The sequence below is a fragment of the Lytechinus variegatus genome, chromosome 3, assembly GCF_018143015.1.
Source record: "Lytechinus variegatus isolate NC3 chromosome 3, Lvar_3.0, whole genome shotgun sequence".
Classification (NCBI taxonomy): Eukaryota; Metazoa; Echinodermata; class Echinoidea; order Temnopleuroida; family Toxopneustidae; genus Lytechinus; species Lytechinus variegatus.
The window spans coordinates 8,394,741-8,416,356 of NC_054742.1; the positions used below are offsets into that span (position 1 = coordinate 8,394,741).

Genomic DNA, 21,616 nt, shown 5'->3' on the forward strand with positions numbered 1-21,616 from the left:
CCAAGAGTTGTGGCCATTCAGGTCGGGAAACTCCGAAAGAAGATGTCATTCAAACAAGGGTAGAAGTAGAAGACGTGGAGGAAGAGACAATTGAAACGGAAGAGGAGGCCAATGACGAGCAGAGCCAGGTAAAAGAACAAGACACCAAACTAGACCAGGACCAAGTGGAGCGCCTCTGGCAGTCTCACCTACATCACGCGATTAGATATAGCAGCAGTGCTGACTTTCAAAACTACTATAAAATAATTATTCACAAAACATCATTCATATAATGATACAATACTACGTTCATTGACAATAAATGACATTTGACCTTGATCATGTGACCTAAGACTTGTCAGTGATACTTGATTGTTCTTATGTCCAAGTTTATGAACTAGATCCATACACTTTCAGAGTTATGATGGTAATTCAGCGAATATCCCCCCAACATATTGCCAAAGTCCATTTGCCATATGACCTTGGTCATGTGGCCTGAAACTCGCACAGGATGTTCAGTGATAATTGATTACTCTTATATCCAAGTTGATGAATCATACTCCATAAACTTTGAAAGTTATGATGGTAATTCAACAAATACCCCCTATTGGCCTAAGTTCATTGACCTTAAATGACCTTTGACCTTAGTCATGTGACCTGAAACTCAAGCAAGGTGTTTAGTAATACTTTAATAACCTTTTGTTCAAGTTTCATGAACTAGGTTTATATATTTTCTAAGTTACGATGATTTCAAAAACTTAACCTTCGGTTAAGATTTGGTGTTGACGCCGCCCCCGGCATCCATCTTTTAGTGCCAAAAATGTGCATGTCCCGCACCTTGGTCGTATGAAACTCTTATCACTCGTAAGAAAATCTTGATAACTCGTTTATAGCTCGCTTTAAGTCGTATAAAGGTCATACTAAGCTCGGTCTGACTCGTTTCGCGCTCGGTTCACTCGTACAGCGAGCGTAGTGAACTCGATGTTGAGTCTTTTGTCACTCGAGCAAATTCCAGAAAAAAATGTAAATTTCACGCGAGCTTGTGCGAGTTAAGGCGAGTTAGAGCTCGCGCAGCTCGCGTATGACTCGCAACTCCAACTCGCCAAAGTGGAAACCTTAATAGTAATCAAGCATCACTGAACATTTTGTGCAAGTTTCAGGTCTCATGATTAAGGTCAAAGGTCATTTAGGGTCAATGAACTTTGGCCGAATTGGGGGTATCTGTTGAATTACCATCATAACTTTGAAAGTTTATTGGTCTATTTCGTTACACTTGTACATTAGAGTAATCAAGTATCACTGAACATCCTGTGCGCATTTCAGGTCACATGACCAAGGTCAAAGGTCAATGAACTTTGGCTGAATTAGGTGTATCTGTTGAATTACCATCATAACTTTGAAAGTTTATGGATCTGATTCATGAAACTTGTACATAAGAGTAATCAAGTACCACTGAACATCTTGCGCGAGTTTCAGGTCACATGATCAAGGTCAAAGGTCATGTAAGGTCAATGAACTTTGGCCATGTTGGGGTTTTTTGTTGAATAACCATCTATATCTGTAAGTTTATTGGTCTAGTTCATAAAAAGTGGACATAAGAGTAACCATGTATCACTGAACATCTTGTGCGAGTTAGAGTAGTTTTCAAAGTCAGCACTGCTGCTATATTGAACTGCGCGATGCAGGTGAGACGGCCAGAGGCATTCCACTTGTTTTTAATTTCTGCTTCATTCTGACCCTTTTCTGTCTTCTTACCCACTTACTTTCTTTCTTCCGGTTTTTGTATCTGCTTTATTTACTTTTTTTTTCTTTAATTTCTTTATTTTTTGCATGTGTCTCAAAATGATTATCAGTCATTGTGTATAAAATGCCTATTTCGTGCAATGTTCCAGTAGAAACGGAGTGCCCATGATATTCTCTTAACATAAGGAATGCTTCTATAGGTTAAACTGCAAAAATAAAGTGCATTTTGAAGAAGGGGACAGTCCTTACAGAGATAAGAACACGTTAAGAAGATTTTCAGAATACCGAACGAACAAAGATATGTGTTTTCAGAATACTACCCTAGGAGTCATTTCTTTTATTCTTGACAGACAAGGGGGGTGTTTCACAAAGATTTAAGTACTTAAATATCGATGCATGTCAAGATATGCAACGCGCGATCTTATTGATAGATATGCAGTAATGTGCGTCCCCATGACACGATCTGACCAATGCGGTCAAGCCTTTCATACCATACGCAACTCTATTTAAGTGCGACTCTTAAGTCATACTTAAATCTTTGCGAAACATCCCCCAGATTACACGGTTATTCAATAAACATATGTATGGTAATAGAAAGATAAGTATACAAGGCAAGTAGTTTTTATGCTTTTTTTTTATTTACCTAATGTACATGTATAATATTTGACATCAAACCAATATGGTCTGCATTTTGTGACAATCTTTATCATATGAAATAGTGATCTTAAAAATGGCTTCATCTTTCATGATTATCATATCTTGCTCATTTAAAATACATTAAAATACATTTTTAGGAAATAAGATCCCTTTTGTGATCACTCTCATCAAGAGGTTAAAACCATTTCAGTATTGTAGACTTGTAATTAAGGTCACAATTTAAGTTTTCACAATAAAAAAAATTACATCCTTTAACACATTTTGAGGAAGTTTAAAAAATCATCAGCTTGTACATGGATGTGAAAATAGATAGTACCGGTACCTGTATTAAGTTATCACATTTTCAATAATTCAAGAAATACAAGGATATATTTGAAGATGGAATCCCATTGATAATGTAATGGCATTAAATTTTTGAACAAGCCTTTCATAAAAATGAACATATAAGGCTGAATGGAATCAACCCCATATGTATTTCACACCAAGCTTGTAATTTCTCCAAAATGAAGATACATGTAAAAACTTTCAAAAATGAGACAACTATGTACAAAAACTCACATAACAGAACCTATTGCTATGATCAAACACTCAAATATTACAATTAACTAGCAGCACCTGAGATGGCAAATATTCTAAAATCAATGTTGGGAGATTTAAGGGTATGAGTAACCCAGAAATATCTAATGTAACAAAGAAGACAATTGTATTAATATTACGATGGAAGAGATTAGAAAGAATAGAGGAAAAGGGGAACTTTGTGAATGACGAGAGCCATTTTACTGTCAAAAGAATTATTCTGATACTGAACTTGAAGGCACAAATGACACACTAATCAGAAATTAAGTGAAAAAGAATTTAAAAAAGGCTACAGGTAATTGAGTGTGATTTTAAATCAACTAGTAAGTAAATAAAGCATTTTTTGTTTTTTCAAAATAATATTCCTTAAATATATTACATTACAAAATTCTAATTATAATTTAATATAAAAGAAATAGATTTAGTATACAGCTAATTATCCAGAAACAAAATATACTGGGTTACAATTGTCTTCAGATTTACAAAATCTTTCTAGTAACATTTATCAAATTCTGCATAAAACATTCTACTAGAGGAGCATAAACATATAAAATGAGGTTACAACAAAATGTTTGTATTTTTTCCCTTACCGAACATGAAGTAGCAGCATCACAATTAAGGAAGTATCTAAAATATACAAACTTTTGTCTTTGACCCTTAACATTCAACATCATCCTTACAAAACATAGGTTTAAACAATTTCACACACTTCTGAAACAATGTGGATTTTAACCTTTTAATAGTAAACAGATGTATAATGCTTAATAAAATGGCCTCTTTAATGTTTTTTAGCTTTATTGAAAAGTTTTCTCTAACATTGTTTTAGGCTTCGTCTGGGAGTATACTTATTACTTTTCAATAAGTTGGACTTATCACGATGCAAAATTTGAAACCTAGAGCAATAAATCATGTCATTTGGCACATATTATTCTTGTGTACCAGATCTAATCAGAGCAATGGATGTCACTAATGACTTCTGTTATTTTGGCCACTTTAACCCCCCCCCAAAAAAAAAGAAAAAATGACAGATTTCATTCTTTCACCTGAAAATCAGTACGTCAGTGATCAGTCCACTTGGAAAAGATTTATACTTTTTTTTCTTCCTGAATTCTGTGATATTACCATGTACAAGTAAAATGAAACCAATTCATAATTGTGTCTGAAATGGGAAGATATTTATAAATCATTAAATATAGGAGTATTTCTACCCTTTTCAATAAATTTCTCTTGGATCCTTCATATACAATTTAATTTATATTCCATGATTTCAAAGCTAACTTGATCCATTTCAGCATGTCTTTTAAAAAGAATACTGAGATAAACTTATTTGTATGTCTTGCACATTATTTGAGCATTTATAAAAATATACAGCTGCTCATTATTGAATTATAATGAAGCAAATCTATATTAAAAAAATTATTTTAAAAAAAGGATGGATGTATATATCCCTGATTAAAAAAATTACCCTTCAAATTTATGTAATAAAAGTAAAAATAGACCAGATGTCTTTAGTAAATAATTAAAAGGGACCATACTTGAGGAAGAGATATGAAATAAGGGATTTATACAGCAATAATATAAGTTAATTTGCTTTTAAAAACCAATCTCAGATAGACCACCAGTAACTCTAATACTATAATAAAAGAGATGAAAGATATACGGACAACCATCATAAGACTCTCAATAACAACCAAAATATGTTCAATTTTTTTTTTCTGGAATATACAAGTCTCATTTTCCAATTACCGGGTAGATTCATTATTTGTTGGTATTTGGCAATGCACTGTAACTGGACATCAAATATCACGGCACACTTTCATAACAGATAATGATATATATATATAAATTTTACAAATGGAATTAATGTATTTGATGTCCAAATCAACGATTTTCAAAAGAAGTTTCCTACTTCACAATAGCATTCAAGTAATAATGACTAGCATAATTATGGGTATTATGTGTGCAATTCTCAACTGAATTATTCAAATCCAATTCTCATATATCATTAACAATTGGAAAAACTTCTTGAACCAGGTGTGTTGAATACATTTAGCAAATCAAATTACTGATGCAAAATCAATATTAAAACAGTGAATTGATCATTGAAAATCTTTACTCAATAAGTAATATTCTTAAGAAACATTTACTGAAAAACAAAAGATCTTTTTTTTAATGATTAATCAGTAGGTATGGATATGAATAATTCAGTTGATAAATATTTCAAACAAATGATATATTGAAAAATACCTCCATACATTCTTGACTATAATGCATGAAAGAGGTATACTATGACTATTTGTACAGAAAGACTTATCAATACTGTTGTCTCTCTTGAACAGTTTATTTGGGTAAAAGTGTGAAAATATCTGTTATGTTGAGTAAATCTGCTGATATTAAGACCGGCCTTTTCCCATCTTGTTTATTGTCCATAAAAGCCCTTTATGCAGTAGAATCTATTCAGCCTGCATTGCTAGTTCTTTCTTACGTCTCTTTGCTAGCAGTGGGTTGGATGACATGTTGACATCTTTAATACGGACCTGATCATAGTCAACTCTCATTGTTGCTAGGGCATTAGTCATCTCATCCTGTTAATAAAATGAAACAAAATGACTTTTTAACTTACATTCAAAACTTTACTTAAAATAGTTTTTAAAAAATCAGAAAAGAAAACAGACACAAATTCACAAAATAAGCATGCTACGAAAATTAACTCTTTTCTCTGTGTATTCCGAGGTGTGATTCTTTAATCACATACATAAGCAACCATTCATATTCACAAGCAATGGATATTAAACAAACATTGTTCATTATTTTTCTACATACATGTCCATTGTAACAGAGTTACTGCCTTCTGGTATTCATAAATAATGCATGTTAAGAGTGAAATTAATTTTCATAAATCTATTGTTAAGATTTATCTGGAAGCAGATAAAGATGAAATAAAGTCAATGGTCATACAGTGTGTACACATATACACTTGCACAAAGTCATGTCCAGAGGTACTTCCGTCTCAGAGGCAAAGAATGGAATAAAATGTTTCATATAAAGAAAGGTAGTTGGTTTCACAACATAAGTAGTCATTCAGTAATTCTAACTCCCCTCTCCAAGGGTTGTGGATTAAAATCCTATGCCAAGCATTATTTTCCCTTGAATTCATCCAGGATAGGTACATGCAGACCTGGTAGGAATTTATAAGTGGGATGTGCATAACAGCTGATCGGCTAAGGCCAATTGTGCTGAATTATTCAAGAGTGTTCTAAAGGGAATCCTGAAAAAGTAATTTTTAAGCACTAGACAAGATAATATAATCTATTATTATTTACTAATCCTGGTGGCTGTTTCATAAAGCTGTTCGTAATTTTAGAGTGACTTTAACCCTAAATAGACAGCCCCCCTTGACATTTTTTCGCGATAAATCCGCAGCGCGAAATTTTTTGACCGCGTCGCTCACTGACTTTTTACTTTCAAGTCTCGCGCAACTTTTGCAACCAAAATTGTGACCCCCGGGTACGCGGTTCAAAAATTACGTAACATTTCGTAAGTGCATGCAGACCAAAAATTACTCAAAAATGTGAATTTGTGTACAAATCCAATGCAAATAGTGTTTTTAGCCAAATTTCATAAATGTATCATTATTTTTCCTTTTACTGCTTAAGGCTCCGACAATTTCCATTGAAATAACAATAAAAAACAAAAAGTAAAAAAACAGAGAAGTACATGAGAAATTTAGAAAACAATAGAATACATAAGAAAATAAATGTGATGTTGAAATTTTTTAGAAATAAATTTGATGATGCCTTTCTAGAGTATGTGAAAAAGAATAGCATTTTAGGATTTAGCATAATGCCATGGGCAACGCATGTGCCAATTTTCGTCGCGATCGACAGCCGAGATCATAAGGGGGGCTGAATCAGCCTCCCCCCAGTCTTCTTAGGTGTCGAAATAGCCCAGTCTATTTAGGGTTAAGAACTGGTTATCCTTTCTTTTGGTAAATGATATTTACCATTGGTGATTATTTAGCGTGTAAGAAAGTTTCACCAGTCGTTCTTAAAGTCACTCTTAACTTACTAACAGCTTTATGAAACACCCACCAGGACAAGATATTGTTTTCATCACAGGATTCCAATAGAAATCTAAGAGCTGCAGTCAATGACCCATCTGACACTTTATCAATCACTATTACCACATAAATTCCCATTGTCAATGTTAAATTAAAACCACAAACAGCTAACAACTGGTCAATATTCCAGTCTTAATTTACACGTGAATTTGTTCTTCAATGACCAGCCCCAAAGTATTATTTTGGGGACTTTCCTTCCACAGTAAAAACCTACATAAATACAAAGTAACTATTAGAATCAGTAGACCTACCTGGATGTCTGCCCATTGCTCTACACCTTCTTCCTTCATAACACTGCTGGTATGGAGTGGAGTAGCAGGAACAGCACTACATTGCTGAATAATATAAACAAAAGATTAAGGAAAATATGTATGAAACATTAACAGTGACTGCATTGAGAGATGTATAAATCATGATATTGTCAACTTGATTCAAAGCTAAAGACATGTTTCTTGGACATATTTTATTAAACTGTAATTATTATTGCCTGACCCACCTCTGATATTGAAGGTAAATAGATTTTTTTTTTAAATAATGAAAGCATGTACCACTTTATATCTACTGTATTCATTACTGTTGACAAACTGGTGAATGTATCATGTGCAAAACTTTATAAAAATTGAAGAATCACCAATACTAAGGTTACTTCAGTAAAAGATCTCAATACCTATTAGATTGGTGTGTATACACATAGTTGATTGAGTTGAGCCATTGTGAACAGACTTACCCTAACCCATGTATGGTTCATGAACTCTTGTATGGTAAGTCTCTCAGCTGGATCTGTACGTAGGAGTTTCTTGATTAGATTCTTAGCATCTTCAGAAACATTACTCCATTCAGGATCAGGGAACTCGTACTGACCATTACGGATTCTACGTTTCATACCAGGTGATATAGCCATGCCATGATTGCTGTAGAATGGTGGAAACCCACATAATCTGCAAAACAAAATTGCAAGTACAGGAAAAACATGTTTATCATAGTGAGAAGGTCATTAGAAAACTTTTTATTTTCAGCTCTCAGCTAAATTAAAATTCAATATAGTGAGCCAATACCAAAATAAATGTTCATTATAAACTGTTTTTCCTTTTATTTACACCTTCCATGCATATTTAAAACATTAACCTAACCCCCCCAAATAACTACAGAATAATAACAGTAACAATACTCCAACAATAACGACAATAGCAACAATTATATTAAGATTAATTGTTCTGCGAGTAAAGCTCAAACTTCATTTTAAATATCAAGAACAAATTATCAAACATATTATTCAGTAAATGACTAAATAATGTATAATAAACATTCAAAGTTGAAAGACTTTCTGAACAATTTAGTTTAATAAATTCATTGAATTGTTTATTATTTCCTACTTACAGGATGTACATGATGACTCCTAATGACCACATGTCACATGACTTATCATACTTCTCTGGTCCAAGAACCTCTGGAGCTGTATATGGGAACAAGATAGAAAATACATTTTTGATAGTCATGTTAGATTCCTGTTTTTCTCACGGTGTAAGAAACTCAAATAAATCGATTGCTAATATAAAAAACAACAGAATATGAATTAAAAGATTAATTTCTGCCAAATTGCTGCGATAAGTAGACTAGAAACCAACTTAACTGTTTCATTTAAAAATATATATTATTGATACTTGCAATGATTTTGGGATCTAAGAATTACTTGCAATTGATGGCAATATTCTCATATCACCATCAAAGTCATACAGAAAACAGTATTAAAAGTGGTCTCTTTGATGATCTGGATATTCATGTATATAAACCTGCATTTTCCAGTTGTATTTGAACACTGACAAAGCTTTCATTACATTTACTCTAATTATACATTTCACCTCAACAATGCTAGAAATATATTGCTATACTTTTTATCCCCCTTTAAGATGATCAATAACTGCTATGTCTTCCAGTAGTGACAGGCCTGACATTAGGCGGTTTCAACCCGCCTCGATCATAAAAATCCCCGTTAAATTACGAGAACTTCTCTAGGCTAAAAAAATACCCATTCATTATTCCTGCATTCACACCACCCCGAAACATATCCTTCGGGATAAATTCCTGAAGTTAGGAGCATGTGCAGTATGGTCTGATAAGCAGGCAAGGTGCGAGATTCAAAACCACTAGCTCAGAAGCCACCCACGGCGCCCGCACCTTACTTCACGCTGGGCTAAAAGTTCCCATAAATTGCTTTCACATGGCCAAAATACCTGCGATGTTGGAAAAATCCCAGCGAAAGTTCTCATAATTTTGCCAAGTACCTAGTATTAAGTGGGTATTTTCTTTCGGGGATATTACGCGTAATTTGTTTTCACATTGCCAATATAACCTGGTATTTTTGATCGGGTAAATTTCCCAATCAGAAAATACCTGGAACTGACGAACTTTGAGGCGGTCTGAAACCACCAATTGTTCCTTCATCGCCAATAGAGATTTATTGCCACTTGCGACCATGTTGAATAACAAGAGATCATAATATCTGGATGGACATGCAATCAATCACCTGTTATAATAGGATAAAGCTTACATTTACAGTGTTAAATGTGTGTCACAATAGAGTGTAAAACACAAGTATTGGTAGGTAAAATTAGAATGAAAGGCAAGTAACTAATGGCCTTCACCAGTGTATCAGGATGTTGATCAATGTTAATACTGATCATCACAGGTTACTGACAGCAATATCCATCCCCGGTGGGGTCACTCACCCGCAGAGAAGGTCGCATATGACCGTTACCACAAATGCAAGTAACCCCCTATTGCAGTCAAAATAAGGACAAAATTGCGGTAAAATGGTACCTTGAAACACCACTAATTATAAGATTGTAAGGACACTTTTGCCCATTTCGCAAACTTACCCCTATTTACCATATTTCAAGGACAGGGCATTTATACCCTTTCCTCATTAGAGGAAATTACAACACAGGCGTCAGAGTGCTCAGCCTCAGTCCTTAAAGATGACCAAGAGCCATGTCATACTGATACAATAATCCAAAAGAGACTTTATTTTTCTTGAAAAATAAGAAAAGTAGAATTCTTTGTAAAAATAAATGTAGAGTTGTCCACATAAAGATACAGAGCATGATGAGCGCGCCCTCTGCGGTTGGTGACTCGGCGACAGATTTTACTTCCCGTGATCGTTCTCCCTTTTTCTGACCCCTATTTCCATCAGATCGAGGACGGTGAGCACCCCTATTTTCACTACTTCGAGAAGTGTTCTGTCCGCGGACGTTCCGTGAAATTGACCCCTTTTCCCGCGATTTTGGTAACGGTCATGCGGTCCCCAAGTCATATTGAGTGACCCCACCAGGTATCCATCACAGGTAGATACATGTAAACCTCTGAAGTCTGAAAGCTCCCAAGCTTTTATAATTAACATAAATTAACTACCTTCTCTTCATGGTGATAACATTTAAGAAATTATCAACTTTCAGATTTGGTACTTGAATCAAAAGCACTACACCAAAGAGAAAGAAATTTCTAGAGAAAATTGATACTATGGCCTACTAGATTACAGAGAGATTTAAATGAATCCACTGGTAGATAAACTTACCAACATAGTAAGGTGTATAGCAGGGTGTCTGAAGATTGGTTGTTGTTGTTTCTTTGGCAAAACCAAAATCTGTGAGCTTGAGGAGTGAGTGTGGTGTCTTGTCACGATACAACAAGTTTTCAGGCTTAAGATCACGATGAGCAATATTCATTAAGTGAAGATGAAGGACAGCTTGACCTATGCTACGCACTATCTCTGCTGCTTCTGTAAAGCAAAGAAAGAAATGCAATTGATATTTAAATAATGATTTAATGATTTATTGCTTGAAATAGACAAAGTTCCACTTTATAAGGTAAATAGTGTTAATTTTTTTGGTGTTTATATAGGCTATAATATGCAATGGGACACTCATGTTCAAAAAGTCACCTAAAAAGTATCTAAATATATTGGTATCCTTTGCATATATGTATGGGGGGTCATTATCAAGACTCCCTTACAACTTCTGTATTAATACTATCATACAATTCTTTCATGCTGTCATATCTAAAATATTGTTTGCTGTTTGGGGCAATTGTAGTTGAATTAGATAAGACAAATTATTCAAATTGCAGAAAAAATCCCTTCGCATATATGTATGAGGTGTCATTATCAAGCCTATTCTGCCCCAATGTTCATGGAAAAAAGTTTCTATTAAATATATATGATTTGTATTATTTTTGTATAGCATTAATTGGTTTATTCTTTTTTTCAGAATAAAGTACCTCTTAATGTCCATAAAATGTTAACCCTCAATCACTCATAATCACAATACCTATTTTAAAGATTCGTTCCACTTTATGGCCAATTCAAACTAATAATTTAATGAAATGTGTACGGCATAATTTCCCTGTGATTTGGAATTCCATCCCTAGAGTTGTCGGAAAGCAAGTCCATTAAGTCATTCAAAATAAAATTGAAGTAGTTTCTATATGTCAAATTATGTATAGATATTCTTCTCATGTAAATTGACACCTTTTTTTATGTTGTTTTCTTCTGTCTGTGTGTCTTTATTTTTTTTTTATAATTCATGTTTAATTCTTTATCCTATTCTTCCTTTACCATGTCATGTCATCAATGTTCTGGAAACTGAGCTTACACAATGCCACTTGGCTTTATTTCATGCAGTTCCCCATTTCATTTTAATTTTTACTCTTGCTTGTAAATAGTTTCTCTGCACTTTATATTTGTTTTTTAATCAAGGATGATACAAATGCAAATGGAATTGAACAAGTCTTGTAAACAATATATATTCTGGTGTTCGATATTATTTCTCTACTTTCTCTAATGGTTTATGACATATCACTGTAGGTAATTATAGCAATGTTACAATAGCAATGCAGTATTTACCATACATGTGAAAAATGTCTTGTGCATCTTCACTCCAAGACCAATATGTATTCCAAATCTAAATGACTCACAACATACAGACAAATCATACACTATTCTGACACACCATACACTATTCTGACACACCATACACTCATCAAACTCTGTTTTGTGGTCCCCTTTACATTTGCTTGTGTAAAATGATTGACTTGCTATTGTCCCCTGTAGATTCTCAAAGGACATGTCCAACCCCAAAAAGTTTATTTGAATAAAAAGAGAACAATCCAACAAGCACAACACTGAAAATTTCATCAAAATTGGATGTAAAATAAGAAAGTTATGACATTTTAAAGTTTTGCTTAATTTCACAAAACAGTTATATGCATATCCAGGTTGGTAATGCAAATGAGAAACTGATGACATCATCCATTCACTATTTCCTTTTTGTTTTATTATATGAAATGTGAAATATTCTAATTTTCTCCTCATTGTCAAGTGAAAGAATGACCAATTCACCCCTAAACATGTGGAACTAACATTGCTTAATACTATATGGTTCAGTCAAGTTGGTCCTTATTGTCAAATCTGTAAAAAAATAAAATGTATAATTCAAACAATGAAAAACAAAAGAAATTGTGAGGGGCATCATCAACTGTCTCATGTACATATCACTGTTTTTTGAAAAATAAGCATTACTTTAAAATGTCATAACTTTCTTATTTTACATTCGATTGTGATGACATTTTCAGAATTATGCTAGTTTGATTTTTCTCATTCAAATCAACAGTTTTCCGGGGTGGACTTGACCTTTAACAATTAGAATTACATTTTTGTCCTTTCACTGAAATACATGTAGGAAAAAGTATATTTAGGTAATATTCAAAGTGCACAAAATCTCATCAATATTTAAGATGGAGAAAAATAATGCAAGAAGAAAGGGATAACTGAAACTAGAACGCTTTGCACTCAATGCACAGTTTCAATCTTGAATTAAAAAGAGGTTATCTAAATAGTTCATGAGTGACAGCTAGTTTCCCCTAACAACATTTGAAAACTGTCCAAGGGTGTGTTTATGAAGACAGAATCAGCGATTTCAAACGTCGATTCAAAACGCCGATCGTAAACGTGGTTCTGGGAGTGCTGTTTATGCTTAACTTTTCAGAGCAAATCATGATCACCAGCTGGCTTCGCATCGTAAAGCGAGGTCAAATTGGGCGCGCCTTTTTTCGAAAGTTTTTTTTTCCGATTGTTGTTATAACGTGGAGATAACATGGAGCAATACGACTTTATTTGCCCGCGGATTTTCATCTCACCGGAAGCATGTACCAAATGACGTCATTTAAACATGTTTACGATCGTGGTTCTGTTTATACTTCCCCAGAAAGCCTGATTCTGGTCAAACGGCGTTTACAAACGCACCATTTTGTGAGTTTACGATCGGCGTTTTGAAACAGCGTTTAAATGAAAGTAAGCATGGACGCAACCGTGTTTTGGACTAATCACGTTTGGAAACGCTGATTCTGGCCTGAAAAGTGGAAGCATAAACATGGCCCAAGTGTACTGTACATGCAGTACAAGTACTATACATGCACAAATGTGTTATAGACTGAGAAGAAAATATTTTAATGTACATTTTAGTGTTAATACTGTGAAAATGATGGCTTAAGATGTAGCTCCAGTGTTCATAATGAATACTTTAAAATGACATAGGTTATCATGAGATACAAAAACAATGGATTACGCTCTCTTTGAAATGTGTATAAACATTGACTGGAATCTATCCAAACAGTCAACCTGCTTTATCCACACAAATTATAAATACAGCATGCATATCCATCATATATAATTTGTGTACATATTACACTTCTTTCATCTTTACTGATTAATATTATCAATTTTAATCTTGGCAATATGGTCTTAATCAATAACATCATACCAAGGTAATTGGGAACAATTGCTTTGAAAATTGGATCGCAAGCTTCTAGAGAGAAGTTTCTATGATAAATGGCATCGGGTATTAGCTTGTTGAACCTGCCTTGCACTACACAGACCTTGCACTTTTTTGTCCGAGTCTTGCAGACTCAACAGATTTTTTTTGTATACAGTACTGAAGTGCACATACATCATCTCATACTTACAAATTTAAATGTGATGTACATTGCCCTATATAACAGAACTAGGCATCCATGGAATTATATGAAAAGATTTGTCAAAGCATTATAATGCTGATAATAGTATTTTACAAATTGTAAGATATTTGTCTTGGAAGAACAAGTGTATTGATGTGGAAGAGGTTCATCATGGTGATGGATTGAATAAAGGAAAAAACAATTGTATCACGATGGACAACTGATTATTCCTTCTACTCAAGAAGTGTATTATTTGAATTTTTCACTAAATTCTTTACCTTTTCTTCTATCTTTCTATATATGTACTGTATGTCATTTTGTAAATGCAATACTGTTAATCATTACCAACATTATTTTTTCACTTCATGTAAGCCAGTTGTTTTCAGTACATAAAATAAAAAAAATACTATGTACTCATCTCTCAAATAAATATTATTGATAAAAGCTCAAATAAGGAGAAATCTACATCTCAATAATAATATCAAATATCAACAATTCTTTTAAACCCACAGAATATATTCAGAAAGTGTCATTTCTCCATCTTTAATTATTTTTCACTTAGTGTAGACTGGATAATCCACTCCATTCACCAATCATTAATACTTCACAAAATATGAAATGTAGTGTCAAGTTGCTGGTATTTTATGCAATATGGAGGCATTGCTCATGAAAGAAGACCTCTTAGAACTGACATGTCCTGTTTCCTGTGTAATATGAATAAGTGTTACCATGGATAGTACATATTTCTACATACTTTTATATGGTATGACTGAATTTCAGTTCAAGCAGACCTTTCTCCTACATGTAGCTCAGTGCTTTAATACCACATCTTAACTGAACATGAGAGCTAACTTCCTCTCCTTTATCTAATGCTAAGAAACTTATTCATACATCGTTCATTCATGGAAAAGGGGGAATTTGTCACATGCCATTACATCAACATTTAATATGGAAAAAATTATTATGTATTGACCATGTCACCCTAGTTTGTTACAAAAGATCCTATCAGTAACTTGACCAACTTGTCTCCAATCACCCCCAACAAAATACTTCCAAGCAACCAGCATACATGTATGAGCTAATGAAACTATCCCTTCATAAATCCCTGTTTCACTAATGATGTCATAGGATTTCCCCTTCAGAATGTGGATTTATTTTGTTCTGTATTATAGCCATTGCCAATGGATAAAAGTTGCCAATTACACATTTATCTCATCTGGAGAAAGTAACCTTGTAAAAGTACTGTGTTCTACATGTACTCAACTTTGATCATCTCAGTTTGCAGTTCCTATCATGCAAATGATATCTAAATTTTATAGAATTCTCACAGTAAAATTACTAATTTTCTTACTACTTTTATTTCATCCTTTCTCAGCCCATGCCATTTCCAAGCTCTTACACGAAAACTACTGTTCACAAAATTCCACAAAAGCGAAATAGTTCCATTGCATCCCCCACACCATTCCCTTGATAGCACTTTTATATAATCCTGCTATTTGTGTGTGTCAAGTGTTAATTGCACTGCTTGTGAAGCTGGTAATTAAGCAGCACTAGAAGGACATTTTCAATGAAAATTATGGATCCGCATCTTTTTATGGTAATTGATATGATAGATCTACCTGTGGAATGAAAGGTTCTGCATCATAAATTTAGTATCTACTCTCTACCACAAACAAAAGGAGCCCCTCTGGCAATCTTGCCTGCATTACGCAATTCCATATAGCAGCAGTGCTGACATTGAAAACTACTATAGAAGAATTACTCACAAAAAACACCAGTCATATAATGATATAATACTATGTATATGATACTACTTCTACTACTACTATGATATTGATGACTTGTCATTGAAACTTGATTACCCCTATGATTGCATTTCATATCCATAAACTTATAAAGTTATTCAAACTAGAGATGCTTGGCGATGTCTCTCACAACAAAATCAATAGGCAGCTTTGCTTTTTATTGGACCTTCATGCCACATTTGAAGATGATAGAAGAAATGTAGCTGGTAGGACGCTCACAAGGACATCTCTGCTATTTCCACAAAAACTCTTTTTACCATGGCAACGATTTTCCACCAACACCAAAATCAATAGGCAGCTTTGCTTTTCCATAATGGACTTTCGTGCCACATTTGAAGATGGTCTATGAAAAAAATGCAGCTAATAGAGTGCTTACAAAGACATCTCGGCTATTTCCACAAAAACTTGTTACCATGGCAATGATGTCTCCGCCGGCTTCACTATACCATAATTGACCTTCATGCCAAGTTTACAGATGATCAGAAAAGAAATGCAGTTGGTAGAGCGCTCACAAGGAAATCTCTGTGGCAGCGCGCTACAGGGCTAAATCCATTGTATCCTCCAAACTCTGTTTGGGGGATACAATTACCCCCATCATGGCCAAAATTCATTGACCTTCAATGACCTTTGATCTTGGTCATGTGACTTGAAAACTCGCACAGGATGTTCAGTGATACTTGATTACTTTAAGACACCATTCTCACTACCGTCCTAAAACTAGTTTACTGGAAACTAGTTTAACATGTAATGACAACGGTCGAAGCCATCTTGGAAAAGATCTTCGAAACCAGTTCAGAAAACCACCTTGCGATGTAGTTTTGAAGATCGCTTTGCCGCCAGCAGATTTGATGAGAAAACAAGGATTAATTTTGAACTTATGAAGGCTGTGTTAAACAAGAAACAAGGGAGAACCAACAAGCCAGAATAGAATGGTTCTCAGAGAAAAGAACACTGAAAATGGAGAAAAGGGACAGATTATATTCTCTGAAAATCATAATGTACATTTACCATGTCTTCATGAAAGCAAAATTCAATACATAAAAAAGAATATTTTGTATAATTTTCTCTTGTAGTTTCCCTTCCATTAATAAATCTACTATTTTGCAGGATAGGTCTTTTGAAATTGCTTTGTGTGATATGCTTTGAACTTGACTTCGTATTATGATTCCAACTGAAATGTCATGATTCAATATCAAAAGGTTATATAGATCTCCTAAAGTGCAGACATCCATCTAAACATGAAGTCACTTAGTAGTTCATCACACTTTGTAGCTATATCCAAACATGGTATCATTTTAGGCGATTTTGTCTAAACTTCCCATATAGGTCTACATCTTCTACACATGATGAGATTAAATATGTTACTGTATTAAAACTTAGCCTACTTTGGTTTCAGACTACATTATACAAATAGCAAATAGGCATGAGTGTGATGGTGCGAGATTTCACATGAGGTGCACGAATAACATATTCGCTATTTGTGTTGTAAAACGCCTCAGCAAAAATATGGGGAAAAAAAGTTTTTCCCTGCAGTAATCTATGAAAAAGGAGCAAAAATATTGAAAGTGAAAAGCAAAATCTCACAAGCGCACATGACCTCGGGCAACATTGCGCATTTAGCCAGCAGGCTATACGCATATTTCACCTTCATTTTTTACTGAGCGCAATGAATTGAATCGTATTGTGACGTCACCTCCTAAAGCCATGCAACGGTACACTGTGGATGGTACGTTGTATGTGCAACGGTACAAATGTTTAACATTAAGTCTCCCATTTACTTGTGTACAACAAGCTTAAGTAGGCGTTATACAACTTACCAAACTGGGCTATCATGGTAAATAGAAAGGTACTATCAGGTCCAGCTAAAAGCATAATTAGCTGGCTTATTGCATTGCTAGCCAGTCAATTGCTGTGCTAAGATCTGAAACCAAAGCAGGCTAAGGCCCCCATCTCACTAGGATGGCGATCATGGCGACCATGGCGATCTGTTTAAATCCCGCAAAGCGCAGCAGAATCGTCCTCGAATTCTATTTTTAGCCTGCGAGGCGATTGCACTGCAACTTCACTGCAACGGACCTGCGCTGAAGGCGATGGTAATATGCTGATAGTACGACGCTGCCACTCTCTTGCCATGATTTGAGGCAGATGTGATGCGCTGCTTCTGCGATCAAAGCGACCGTACAACGAGGCTCATACGCTAATAAGGACCTCGGTACGGTGGTGCTACGAATGGAGTGATTGTGTTACGTTCATGATGGGCTCTTGAAACGATTTCAAGCAATCGGCATATTAATCGCGGCACATGAGACATTTTCAGTCGATTACCAACCTCCGACCAAGATGGATGTCCAGAATTTGGTTGGACTTATGCATCTTAGATACAACAACATCAGTTAGAAGTTGAATACGAGGACCTGATACGAGGACAGGAGAAGGAGGAGGCCAAAAAGATACTGGGTCCGATCCTGGCTGTCATTTAAGTCATAATATACAATATCTATTAAAATTTCATTCAAAAAATGTCGATGAGCTTGATAGTTAATATGAGGGATGCATCCAGAATTTCATAAAAGAGCATAACATTTTTTGATATTCTGTTTATTTTTTTCCACAAAAGTTTGTTACTCAAAATTGTTAGGTAAATTCCTTTCAAATTTGCTTACAAGAAGTAGTCTACTGATGTGAGAGCACTCATAAGGGGGGGGGGGCACAATGCCAGAATCCCCATAAAGTGTGCTTTCCCAATCAATACATCAGTGATCGAATCATTAACAAAATTTTAATATTGTCTACTGTCACTGTAGTTAGAATTCATTCTATTTTTAAAACATAGTCAATTTATATATTTTTGCGGAGGTAACCCATTTTGTCATCAAGACATGTGAGCGTGTTTTTTTTCTCTCTTTCAAGCTGGCTCAGCAGTTAGATTTTCATCCTCCTCCTGTACCCCATCCTCCTCCTCTTCCTCCTCCTCCTCCGCTACCACCACCATAACCTCTTGGACCGCCGGGCAGCTTCCCCTTTTTGGTCCTTTTTCTGGGAGGTATATTTGAAAACGTCGTGGTGTTGCCTCGTAATCTGTTGAAAATGTGATAATCCGCCACCATCGGCATGGTGTTTTATAGCAGCGCGGACGGTCGCTGCTCAATCGCTGCCCAGTCATCAGCGGCGCAGAAAAAGCGCAACGCGAATGCCTGCAGCGGGGTGAGAACGTGTTCAACATGCCACCCAAAAGGAAAGCGTCGCGGTGTGAAGCGTGTCGAGCGCAAGTAAACGGAAGCAGCGTAGCAGAATTGTCTTGGAAACGGGCCTGAAAACACGGGCGATCGGTGCCGCTTTTAATGCGCTTCTACTACGCTTTATGCGTTGGAGCTCCGTTACAGCTACAAATATGTCGTTTGTAATACGCTCTTGACGCGATTATGATGCGCTTTAGCACCTCCGCGATCTCGCTACGTAAGTTTTGAACATGTTCAAAATTTTGTGGCGACCAGGAAGATGGTGGCGATCCTTGCCGCTTCAGAAAAGATCAAGGTACGACGAAGATTGAAAAGATCAAGCCACGTTCAAGCTACGATATACCACGCTTTGTCGATTTTTGACGATCGCAGCGGAATCGCCATCTAGTGAGATGGGGGTATAAGGAAAAGCAGGGGGAAGCAGTAGCCAAACAAAAGAGTCAAAATTTGAAATTAATCATGCACTATTTGGCAAAAGTATCAATATTCAAAAGCTGTGTGATAGTCTGGGTTTAACGCACTAACCCTGTCAAAGTAATTAGTGTGGGATTATGAAAGACAGTCCAATCCTCTTCAAAAAAAGTATGGGAATAAGGACAGTCCCTGGTTTAAAAAATCATGGATAAAGAAAATGTAGCCTGAAAGGCATATGACAACCAGCAGTATTATCCCTTATCCCTACCAGAAAATTCTAGCAAGTTAAAAGATCATGATAGCAAGAGCTTTTGAAAGGATTTTTCTAATTTTGTAGAGACTTTTGCAGTGTGGAAGCAAATTACCAGAAATATTGACATATATTAAAGGCAAGAAGCAATGTGAGTCTTACTGCTGGCTCTTAACTCTATCTTGTTTGGCTCGTTTGACTGCATGAATGTATTTTCAGGCCTTACAAGTAATAGGTATTTTTAATCCAGTAGGTGTGAAAGCAACTACTTGAGTTGTTTTTTCCATCAGATAGTCCTAATTTTGCTCAATTAAAAGTACACACCCAAAGAATCAAAAGTATTCTATTTTTATAATGACTTTTTGTGGTCATCATTGTAAAGGGGATGTATTACTAATCAGATATATAACTTAACTTTTTAAAATAGTGATTAGAGTTTGCAGAAATCAGCTCTCAAAAATGACTTATTTTCATGGCATATTTCTGCCTTTGTCCATCCTCTGGAGAGCTCCAGCTGAGTGACGTCACACCAAGAGCAGTGAGCAGCTGAGCTGACAGCAGCCCATTGAAGACGATCTTTTCAATCAGCGTTTTTTTTGCTCTTAGAATTGTTCATTCCTCCAAGGTTGGTCTTATTACATAGATAAAAGTTTGAATTTTCTGAACAGTAAAATGAAATGCACATTAAACACATTTTGGTAACCGATATTTAGCTAAGAAAAATTTATTTGTTTTCAAGAAATATACATGAATAAAAAAAGCATATTTTCACTTAGAAATCACGCTTGCACCACATTGATATTATTATCAATATAAAGCATAGACATTCTTCTTCACGACTGAACAAAAATTATGAAATTTAATTACGTAGCAAGTTCAGGAACCACAAAAAACATGGCAATATCCATCGCGAAATGATTGGAATTGCCGAAGCATTGCGAGGCAACAGAAGCGAACGCACTTTGTTTGATATATTATAATGAACCCGGAAGGGAAACAGATATGGACTATGGACAAAACTGTAAGAACTTTGTTTTTGTTATGAGTGCGGGATTCCTGGGTTGAACCTCTTGATTTTTTTTTTGATTCCGTTTGGGATTTAAAAAAAAATTGTATTCCTTCCCAGTTCCTACCAGCTCTTTTTTCTCTTTTTATTTTCATGTGAGATTCTATTCAGTCCTGTATTTATTAAATCTTACTTCTTAATTGCTGCTTTTTATTTTCAAGTTCTTGATAATAGATTCTTATTTGGGCAGGGACTCACTCACTGGAGTGGAGCAACACAACGACGACTGCAGTGGACAAAATCGGTCTTTACAGTTCACAGTTCAATAAAAACGGGCAAAGGAACACAGTTCTGATTCACTTTTGGTCTGAAGTTGTCGAAAACAGAAATTGAATATCACATGAAGAAAACGGTAAATTCGGAAGATATTGTTCAATAAGGTGATTGAACAGTAAGGTGATTCAGTGCATGATGCACAGAGAGATGATGAGCTCGTTGATTGTGTGATGTCATTATTCTCGACTGTTTTCGGCTGCATGATTGTCGGTCTGGGGGGCTGAGATGGGTGTCTAATAATTTCATTTCTTGCATTTCCATGACATCTATAAGACTTTTTAGTGACATATTTGTGTATAAAAAGATAATACCTTTCCATCCATATATAATTTGTCTATAATCATCACTTTCGTGAAGTTTCTTCGTGTGTACTTTATAGACTCTGGTCTGACAGCACTCTTGGAGTTTAATCACTTGAATCAAGTAAAGAAATCCCAATTGTAATCTGAGACAAAACCAATGAAATATCCTACGAATTGCATCTTA

General features: G+C 35.1%; 1 protein-coding gene across 4 annotated transcripts in view; it reads right to left on the reverse strand.

The window, feature by feature from the left end:
• Window positions 1-2,338: 2,338 nt before the first annotated feature.
• Window positions 2,339-21,616, reverse strand: part of LOC121410148 (MAP kinase-activated protein kinase 2-like) — a 55,619-nt gene continuing 36,341 nt past the window's right edge. For all 4 annotated transcript variants that reach the window (XM_041602040.1, XM_041602038.1, XM_041602041.1 and 1 more), the window contains 5 exons: window positions 10,647-10,850; window positions 8,453-8,528; window positions 7,803-8,013; window positions 7,327-7,410; window positions 2,339-5,540 (listed from right to left, as the gene is read on the reverse strand). In XM_041602040.1, coding sequence (XP_041457974.1) covers window positions 5,409-5,540; window positions 7,327-7,410; window positions 7,803-8,013; window positions 8,453-8,528; window positions 10,647-10,850 — 707 coding nt within the window. In that variant the 3' untranslated portion in view covers window positions 2,339-5,408. The remainder of the gene's footprint in view (window positions 5,541-7,326; window positions 7,411-7,802; window positions 8,014-8,452; window positions 8,529-10,646; window positions 10,851-21,616) is intronic.